Source organism: Egretta garzetta, unplaced genomic scaffold, assembly GCF_000687185.1.
Source record: "Egretta garzetta isolate BGI_Z169 unplaced genomic scaffold, ASM68718v1 scaffold10, whole genome shotgun sequence".
Classification (NCBI taxonomy): domain Eukaryota; kingdom Metazoa; phylum Chordata; class Aves; order Pelecaniformes; family Ardeidae; genus Egretta; species Egretta garzetta.
The window spans coordinates 646,415-657,229 of NW_009258268.1; the positions used below are offsets into that span (position 1 = coordinate 646,415).

Consider the following 10,815-nt stretch of genomic DNA (forward strand, 5'->3'; position numbering starts at 1 on the left):
GAGAGCAGCTAAGTCACATCTGATGAACACTGGCTGACAGAGCTCCTTCTGTAACGCACTTGTTTTGAGACTGAGTACACGACTAACATTTCTGTTAGTATCTGAACAAATTAAGACAGAGAAAAACAGCACTTTTACAAACATAAATTAGGACTGCTGGATAAGGATTGAAAACTAAGAAAAAAAGTCAAATTGATCCATGCGCAAGCTCCTCTGCATGAGCTGGATAAAAACCTGTGTTCTGTAAAGACATCAGTTCAGTACCTTTGCCTTCCTTTCCCTGTACACTGAGGCAAAGAGCTATAGTTAATTTAATTGCTGTATCCTCTGCCTTTCTCTAGAAGACCTCACTAGAATGCACCAGCAGTTCTTCCATGCAGTTTTAATGAGACTAACAGCTACAGAACTTTTAACACTACAACAGTAATGGCTTCAGTATGATTTTGATGTCATACCATGGGATAGGTTTTTGCTTAATTTAACTAATGGGTGCCAGTAATACTCTGGTAGGGGAAAAACAAAAAACAAAAACAAACTAAGTTGTTTTACTCATTTAATTCAGGAGGCTCACCGATAAGACTACGGGAAAACATTTTCATTCATTATTAACAGTTCCCTAGTTATTATATAGCTAAAGCAATAATAATACAAGTAGCTACTATTGTAAGGATGATTTTTCTTTCGTGTCATGGTGAACAATTAATCATCATTTGCTTAAGAAATTGTTAACTTGGCAAATTTGAGTTTCAAGATGTTCTGCTTACTGTTTCAACAAGAAATAGTTTCCTGATAGAATTCTTCCTCTTACAACATCATTAAAGCCTTCTCGTCGTGTTGCAGAATACATACTTTCTGTGGACTTGTTCATGTCAGAACGGTGTCCTGAAAAGAAAAAGCAATTTGGAATTAATGCTTTTTGTAATCCTTAAGATTTAACAACATAAGGCAATGTTATACATAGTAATACAACAGGCCACTGCTTGCTGCAGTCTGACATGCTACTATTCTAGAAAAACAAAGAATATTCCTGTTTTATTATAGAAATATTAAACAGATTTTAAGCCCACTCACATGTCTAGAAGTGAAATATATTAAAATATGTACTTATTTACTTATTTTTATTTGGACAGGGGTTTCACTCTATTCCATCTTTGAGAAATAACAGCAAGCATTCAACCACGAAAAGCTTATCTATTAAAACTAATACTTTTTAAAGGCATCCAGCAATGTTTCTATTGTCTGAGAAAGAAGTTTTTTCAAAGGCCTTACCATATTCCAGTCCATCAAACCTGGCCATATTTGATGCCACTTCTGCTGTGCACAGCACATGATAGCAGACAATTGAGTAACGAGTGTGTGGTAGACTCACTTCAATTACTTTAGCACCTGCATTCTTGAAGAGGTCTGTAGCCTTTGACCAGAGCGCCACAATTTCACTAGAAAGCCCTGGTGCATGATATTCCTTAGACAAAAACAAAGAAAGGGAGTGATTTTACATAATGGTTTACTTTTAACGGCAACCAAAATGCAAATACCCCTTGCTAAAAATACATTGAAACCATTTCCTCACCACTGTATGATTTATAGTGCTTATTAAAGCTTCCTGCATCTACTAAGTATTATACAATCAAGCAGTATTAAATTAACAGGATTCAGTCTTCTTAAGAATATTATGGTCATCTCACTAGGATCAACCCACATATCGCAGACTGTGGAATTTCAGCAGATTTCTTCTGAAGGAGAAATTGCCCAGTTATCCACATATTTGTCTATTCATGGAGACTGCACTGTACTGCTCTGCAGTTCACGGGTAGAAACTCTTCAGGTTTAAATCCTAATACTAGGGCTGCTATGAGTAGGAAAGATAAAAAGAAATTATAGCCACAGTATATCAGTGGCAACTGACATGCCTCAGTGAAACAAACAAAACAACCCACCAAAGAAGAACTACAATCAAGGGCTTGGGAGAAGACTTAGATAAGCTACATTCCTGTTTAAGGGCTAAGTTAAAGATATTCTATTAAAATTCTCTATTTTTGAAGATACTTGCTTTAGTTCTAACTCACAATATCAGGGTCACAATACTGTCTGATTTCTGAGTAGGTATGACCCATGTTTAATACATGCATTTATCTGTTTAGGAGTATCTGTAGCAGTAGAAAACAACTGTCCAAAGGATATGAATAATTAATCAGTACCAGTAGTTTAGACTTAACAAAATCTAAACAGTATGCAGCTAATGAATTTTCTAGGCATACAATTTTTGCATTTCACAGATCCTGAATAACTGGTCAGTGGACATCTCTGTTTACCAAATTAAATCTTTTAGTATACCTGTTCTAGCACAGGTTCAAATACTGAGAATCAAACCAATAAATGTTATTCTCAATGAGTCTTTGAAGGCAGAGCCTTTACTAAATTAAAAATAGGCTGAAGCCCCAAACATTGTGCCTAAATTGCAAGTATCCTTATAGTTACAAACATGACTGAATTGCATACGTCCGAAGCCAGATTACAGTCGTCTTTCAGTCCTTGTTAGAGCTCTGCAAATCACAGCCCCTTGTGCCACTCAACTGCCTTTAAAATTCTGCTTTGTATTAACAGTACCATTTAGCCGAGTATCTCAAAGCACTGCACAAACCAGCACCAGCCTCACTGTGTGATAAGGCAGTAAGAGCAACTAGTTTGAGATTATAAAGGTGACTGATGAAAGAGCAACAGAGAGAACCAAGAATTGAAGTTCCAAGTTTCCCCACGGAATTTCCCAACAATGCTTCACACAACAACAACAAAATGTTTCAGATGAAGCATTAGCATATGCTTAACTCCTAATCACCTGCACAGGCAACAAAGCACATACTGCTGTTTTCCAGGAGCTGCTCATACTGTTTCACTGTTTTAAATCATGAGAGACTGGGAAGTGGTGGGCAAGACACAAATATTTTTTTGTTAGGTGTCCTATTTGCTGTTCCTGTCCACAACTGCTGACAGGATTTAAATATTACCTTTGGAATTCCTATCGAGAGCTTGCTGACATCAGTCAAATCGGGTAGTTCAAATGGCTTAAAGTTGTCCTGAACTGTGGTAGAGTCTTTAGGATCATGTCCAGCAAGTGAACCTGAAACATGACACATGAAGAAAAGGAAAATGTACATTGGGTAGCCAGAATTCAATTTGTTTTGAGACAATGTTGTAAACAAAGATACAACAACATATGTAGTAGTAATACCTAATACAACTGCTGCGTCATCCACACATCTGGTTAAGATTCCTGGCACATCCATGGAGTTCACTAGAGGAATGAGACCATGGCGAGAGATCAGTCCATATGTTGGCTTTAAACCTACTACACCACAGTGAGCAGCAGGGTTTCGGGTAGATCCTCCTGTGTCTGACCCTAAGGCTCTATGGTTTCAAAAGGATTATCATTAGTAAAATAATTCAGAACATTTCCAAATAATAAAAGTGTATAGCTTTAGGATGCAGAGACAAAAAAATGTGTGAATTCTTGCAGATTACAAGTCATAATCACACAGCCTGAATTGCAGTCTGTTCCCTATGTCTGCTATTTTTCACCTCTTCTCTTATTTTTCTTAAGGTCTCTGAATTAGCCATCAGGAGAGCCCAGTTCACAAGGCAAAGGTAGATAGGTAGAATTTAGGCCAGCTGAATATGGCCCTACATACCTACTTCCACCTTCTCTATTAGCCTGTTCCAGCTCTGTGCACTCTGAAAGATATGGCTCAGGATTTAGCATACGATTTTCAGACAGTGATATCTTATTTATTCAGTAGCCAATACACTATGAAGCAGAATCTTCCAGTATACTTCTTGCTGCTAATAAGAGGGCATACTTTTCAAAGTCTAGGATGTTTCTCCTGTTTCCAAACCTACACAGCATAGCATGAGAACTCCCAGCTTACAGTAGCTTAGATGCAATTTTAGGACACTTAAAAAAATTTTTTTTTAAGTTGATTTCTTTTTTTTGTTCTTTCACAGGTGAAACCTTGTTCTTTCTAAACTGAAATTTTTATTTAAAAAACTGTAATGGAATTGGAAATTCATATTGAAACGAAACCTGCTCTTCTCTTGTTTTTAACAATTTTAACTCAAGCACCATTTAAAAAATAAAACAGCTTTCATCCAAATCTTTGCTAAAAGTAAATTAAACTTCAGAATGAGGTACAATTTTTATTGAAGTGGATATGTGACTTGTCCCATAGGCATCTGTTTCTGAGATGGCTGAACCAATTCAATTGACTTTGTTGAAGTGGAATTTTTTCAAAGCTTCTGTGTTTTATATAAAACATCCTCAATTTTGTAGCATTTCTATACATCGAAATAAAAATCAAAAATCTCAAATTGAAAAGACAAATACTGGCAGCATTCCTGATGCTTGAAAAAAATAATAGAGTAGATATAGAATAGATTATAGGCAATAGAATAGCTGGCCAAAAAAATCTCCCTGATCTGACAAAGTGCTGAGCAGAGGCAAAATAGGAGTTCAGCATGCCCAGCAACATAAGAGAAGGTGCCAGACCCTATCAGGATCATCCCATTCTGGCTCAGGACAAGGACCAGCAGTTCTTGGGAATGACTGCACTGAGTTCAGTTTCAACAGTATTAAAACATCGAGTAGACTACATCCTGGCACAGGGCAATGAGATGAAGAGAGGTATCATTTAAAAAATCATAAAATAAATTGTGTTTTGGATATAAAAATATAGTTTTTTTTTTTTAAAAAGCTGTAATCAACATTAGCAAACAATATTTTAACAATAAAAGATGCTTATAATACAGTCTATGCAGACACAAGGACACAGTAACTAAAGAGCATTCTTAAACACCTTCCAGTTAAAATAATCTTCTGTAAAATATGCTCCACTATGTAGCTCTAAAAATTGCATGAAATGAAAGGTGTAAAGTTTTAAGGATCAGATTTCTTTTAACAGTTGGATGGGGAAGATAGTATTGCGAACTGATTTGTTAAATAGTGCGTTGCTATTCCATGCAGATAATAGTTACTGTAAAAAAAAAAAAAATCCAGACTAAAACCGTCTTCTAACTTTTTAAAACAGACAAGTTTTTAAGTATCTGTGAATCCTTTTGTTAAGTCACGGATTTGAAAGCTTTTAGATCCCAAATCTCATGTATTACTACATAACTCTGCTACAAAAAGAAAGGAGGGGAGGAAAGATTATTATATTGTTACAAATGAAGGGATGTCCTTATTTGTTGAATTACATTTTCAGCACGTATTTGTGTAACGCACTTACTGAGGAAGAGGATATGTCACAAATCCCATGTTAATTTTAAGAGAGTATATGGGAATAACAATAAAAATTACAATGGCAGTGAAGAATGACAGTTTATTTCACACAGTGTGAAATGGTCATATCAATACGCTGAACAGCCCGTGAAATGAATAAGCCTAAATTTGCCTACATGGATTCATTCTGGCTTCATGATATGCCATGAATAAACTAGGGATGCTGAAATACATTCTTGCATGCTAGTGCAAATGACCCTCCCATTTCAAACTAGATTATGAGAAAATTATAAAATTAAAACCTTTAACATATTTTTGAGACATTTAATAAGAAAAACAATTTTAAAAAGCCTCTTACGCAAAACATGTGAAAGATGACACAGCAGCCGCGCTGCCTCCTGAACTCCCTCCCGTTATTACCCAGTTGGACTCTTCATCCTCAGAATGGGATTTTGGGACAGATTTTTCCTTGTACTGTCTTGAATAACTCCAAGGATTTCTGACTGGTCCAAATACCCCATCCGTACTCCCAGATCTAAGATAGTCAGACAGGGCAAATACAGACAGAAGTGACAGATGACACACTACATTCACTAAATTGTTGCTTTTTCTTTAACCAATTCTTCATCCTTCATCCTAGCAAATTGAATTTCAACACAAAAAGACTGGTGTATGTAAATCCTCATGCAGTCAACTTCAAGAATGTTACACAGAATTGTAAAGTTTATAGATCTCCATGCTTTTCTGACACAGAACCAGAACTCGTACCTCTTTCTAATCACTGCTAATGCCACTGAAAAGAATGTAATTACAAAAATATAAAACTGATTTAAGCTATGTAACAGTAAAGTTGCACCTCTGCTTCAAAACAAAGGTATTCTGGTTGCCTAACACTGCATTTGGAAAAGGCAAAAGAAGATGACCACAGTCTTGTGGAAAACCATGTTGCTAGAAGGGGGGGAAAAGCCCCGCAATAGCAGGAACAAGCACTTCTCTGTAAATAACACACTATTACTCACTCTGTAGTTCTCTCCTGGGACCACAGTTTGCTGGTTCAGAGTGGCTTCTGAGAAACTGTTTTCAGTCAGCTTGTGGTCATCTAAGTGTGAGCTGCCACCAGAAGTGGGTACTTTCCTTCTTCCTCGCAACCTCCACCCCATGTTCCCTCTGACTCCAGGGTGCCAGTGTCATTAGCCAAATCATCAGAGTGGGCAGCTGACACAGCTGTTGAAAACTAACCTTATTGAGACATCATTACTTTTGAGCTGGATCAGCTCCCTGATCAAGCTCATGATGCAGCTGTGCTGCTGCTAGCATAAGAGACCAGGCAAACGCACAGACCAGGGACGAGAGGCCAGTGGTGGGGTAAGCCTCTAGGAGTATCCTCTGCTTTAATGAGCTTAGACCACTTGTAATACTGCACAATCAGGTTCCTTCCATGCTTTTTCCCTGCTCTTCCTAAGAGGCCAGTGGTGGGGTAAGCCTCTTTAGGAGTATCCTCTGCTTTAATAAGCTTAGACCACTTGTAATACTGCACAACCAGGTTCCTTCCATGCTTTTTCCCTGCTCTTCCTCTAAAGAGTGTCTCTTTTGACACAGAAATTACTTTATTCAAAACAATACAAAGTATTTCCACTCCATCCACGTGCATTCCCAATCAAACCTCTGTCTTCAGTTTAGGTAAAAGAAAACCAAAACACAACACTTACTGTTTGTCATAGGTAACTAAAGTCCCAGACATTCCTTTTCAGACCCAGCAGCTGTGGTGACAGACTCCCATCCCTAATGGCATAGTGCTATTCCCTGCTATAGCTTGGCTGCCTTTGCTGATTTGCTGGAGAATCAATTTGTGAGAGCATTTTCCAACCTGCTCCTGACAAAAAGTCACCAACATTAGCTTAGGCGTTTTAAAGTGTTGCTCTAGATTAGCCTGTTTGCAGCAAAGCAGGGAGTACTCATATAAATTACTCTAGTGGCTGACCAGCAAAGGCAGTGACTGCCACCGGGGGCATGATAATTAGCTAAGGGCAAAAACCACCAGTAAGGAGAGAGAAAAAGGCAGCAATTAACTGGTGCTGTAACCAATTCTACTAACACACTATCGGATCTGGAAGAAGTCTGCTTGTCGTTGGCCTTCTGCAAAGGCTGTACCGCTTCCTCCCCCTCAAACACAGCTATAGTCAAACACTATGTTCATAAAACTCAGCATTTATGTCATTTACACAACAGTACAAATGCTCAGGGAGAAATTCATGCAACTCTATATAGTCTTCAGGGGCAAGTATCCTTTATTTTCTAACCTCACAGAAAGATGCGTTAAGGATTATACACTATCTGTTCCGATCTACCTGTATTCTCTTTAATGTGCAATCACACATTAAAAAAGGAGTTAAGGATTACAGGTAGATCGGAACAGATAGTGTATATTCTCTTTAATGTGCAATCACACATTAAAAAAAAAAATAAACATCACTCACCCCATTGCAAATTCATCTAGGTTTGTTTTTCCTAAAAGCACAGCTCCCTGATCCAGTAATTTCTGAACTACTGTAGCATTGTAAGGAGAAATATAACCTGCAAACAATCAGAACAATTAAGAGTGATTGGTGAGACATGAGACACAGCTGATTTTTAGAAGTGGCTACTTTGAACACTTCAAAGTTGTTACTTGTAAGTGTATACATAAGAATTGTCAGTTCACCGCACCAAAATTTTGCTTCAAGATAAACTGAGTAAATTCCAAAATTTAGCAAAAGTAACTCAAATGCTGTTTTGTTTGCAACGTCTTTTTTTCCTCCACAACTTACAAACCAGTAATTCTGTAGTATACATTTGTACCGTGTGGAGCTAAGACTTCACATACACAAGTTACCAGAAGGGTAGCAAATTACTGCAATCAGCCAATTTGCAGGAACTGTCTAAAATAAGAAGAAAGACGAAACGGCTCTTTACAGAAAGGCACTAAGCCATCTTGAATTATCGCCCATTACTGTGAGATAAAGGAGAACACGGTTAACCACAAGCTGAAATACTAACTGGCTATCCTGTGATCAAACGTGCACCCTTAACCACTCCAACCTTAGATAAACTAGGATGAGAACTATGACACTTACATGAAGCCCTACGTAGCAACCAGTTCCCTTTGTGAATGTTGACAGGGGTTTCACCATCCCCCCCCGCAACGGGAACAAGGACAACATCACTCATAATACTCTCAGCCATGACATTGCAATCAATCGTAAAGGGTCTCAGAATGTGCTTTAAGAAAAAGCATCTCAGATAATGTAACACTTTTAAAATGGTAAAGTCATATTTGGTTCTTCTGCTAGTAAAAAAAACCCCTTAACAGATATGGATTCTGTTAATTTACTTGAGCTATCTTCCACAAAACTTTTCAGTTTTACTTTGTGAAGAATAAAACACATATAAGAAATATTTTTGACTTTTGCTTTTACTATGGAAACATTCCAACACCTTGCAAATGTTCATGGCGTGGTAACAGAAACAATGAGCTTAGGAAATTTCAAAAAACTAGAAAAGCTCTATAGAACACGTTTGTGTATCAGGAATATAGAGAAAAGAGTTGTTAATGTCTACTCTTTCTACAGCCATATGAAAAAACTACCTAAGTCTACAATTATCAGCAGAACAAAAAAAAAAAAAAAAAAAAAAAATAATTATCAGCAGAACAAAAAAAAAAAATAATAAAAAAAAAAAAGACCATCTTTGGATTTTGCTAGACAGAGCAGACCGCTCTCCTGTAGACCTAAAACTAATGTGAAGCAAAATGCAAACGATACAACAACTCTATTTTAGTAAATAGGCTAGAATAAACACTATGTTGTTAAAAGCATATGAATAAAAGAGATAATGTGCTTACACAAGAAAAAGATGCATCTGTAATATCAGACGAGCTTGGCAGAAGAAATCAGGTATCTTCCCAAATGATTTCAGCTCACTTTTTTGAAAATATTTAGATTTCTGTAAACCCTCTAAAGAGGGGAGCAAGAGCTCTGAAATGAGATCTGATTTTACTTTAAAAGCTCTACTGTACCTTTTAGCATGTTTGATGCACATGTTGTCTCAATGCCAGCTGTATTAAAGTTGTCTTTTACTGCAATAGGAATTCCATCTAAAACACCCAGCGGCTGACCTGCATTAGGAATTATTGTGAAAACAGCAGAGATTAAAGCAAAGTGTGCTATACGTATAGTCTTCTTATCAATTACAGTTTATTTTATGCATCCCCTTGGGTATTTTCTGGGAGAAGAATGCTATCCACTTAGCATTTGATCGTTGTCTGTTACACTTTCAAGAACCACCTTCTATTCTAATTCTAGCATTGAGCATTCTGCCCAAACCAGAGCTCTGCAAATTTGTCTAAGCCCACAAGGCAGCTGCTTTCATACAGGATGGCCATCCCAAAGGAGTGCCCACCTCTTCAAATGTGACCATGTAATGCTTATTTCAGCCATAGGTGCTGCCTAAATCTACTTCATCCCTAGGCTGGAAGCCATAAATTCTGCCCACCTGACATACACAGTAGATGTAATAAAAAAAAAAATAAAAAATTACTGAAGCAGAGAAAATCTGCCCTAAGTGATCAATTATCCACCATCCAGCAAAAAAAATAAATCAAAAAGCTTATGTCAGGAAGCAAAACACCCTGCAGCCAGCACAAGTTTCCTAAGCTGCTAGAGGACAGCAAGTGTCACCCAGAAAGGAAAAGAAGTACCCTGTTAGGGGACAATTTCCCTTTCTCCGTCTTCTGGTAAATGCAAAGGAAAATGAGGATGGTCAGCCTCTAAATGCTGCAGATAACAAGACCGGGCGCCGTCCTGTTCACCAACCAATAACTGCAATTAACAAACTCGCTTTATTTTCATTTGCTTTATTAACTGAAAACCTGATAGGCTAAGCCAGGTGTTTGTCTACCCCAGCCAGAAGACCTGCAAAAGACCACTGCACCTTCCTGTTCGCCTGGTAACTGGTGGCTACCAATTCGAAACGAACTGCTGAGGGCAAGAAGAGGCAACCAGTAGCAGCGCTGCTCACGAAGCACACAGCCTATTTAGTCTGCAGCGCCTGGCGCGGTCCAGGTTTTGCTTCTGATTTTTGATCTGAATACCCCGCCAAGATGCCAAGCGTACACCCACGGGCACGCACCCACAGAAGCCTTGACCGCAAGCCTCCGTCCCCTAGTAGGTCAAACAAGTAGGGCACACACCTCCTTTAAAAAGAAAGCATGCTTCATCCAGCACAAGAGCTCCTCTGCGACAGCTTTTTAAGGACTAAATACCGAGTACGAGCAAACATACCTCTTCTGTATCTTTCCTCTGATTCTTCAGCCTGCTTCAAAGCAGTTTCTTCCGCTACGGTGATGTAAGCGTTAAGAAACTTGGTGCTTTTGATGAGGGAAAGGCACCTCTGGCAGAGCTCCGTCGGAGTGACATGTCCTTCCTTCAACGCCGCCGACACCTGGAAGCGCAAGCCCCCTTTCGCGGCAGCCGGGTGGCAGGGCCCGCTCCGGGGCGTTAAGGGGGTAA

The 10,815-nt window shown here is 38.4% G+C and overlaps 1 protein-coding gene across 1 annotated transcript in view; it reads right to left on the reverse strand.

Moving 5' to 3' along the window:
• QRSL1 (glutaminyl-tRNA amidotransferase subunit QRSL1) overlaps window positions 1-10,810 on the reverse strand; it is a gene marked incomplete at its 5' end in the record, with an annotated part of 13,701 nt that extends 2,891 nt beyond the window's left edge. The window contains 8 exons of the mRNA XM_035888678.1: window positions 765-882; window positions 1,270-1,462; window positions 3,006-3,118; window positions 3,230-3,405; window positions 5,628-5,804; window positions 7,747-7,843; window positions 9,324-9,422; window positions 10,588-10,810. Of these exons, the coding sequence (XP_035744571.1) occupies window positions 765-882; window positions 1,270-1,462; window positions 3,006-3,118; window positions 3,230-3,405; window positions 5,628-5,804; window positions 7,747-7,843; window positions 9,324-9,422; window positions 10,588-10,810 (1,196 nt within the window). The remainder of the gene's footprint in view (window positions 1-764; window positions 883-1,269; window positions 1,463-3,005; window positions 3,119-3,229; window positions 3,406-5,627; window positions 5,805-7,746; window positions 7,844-9,323; window positions 9,423-10,587) is intronic.
• Window positions 10,811-10,815: the final 5 nt, after the last annotated feature.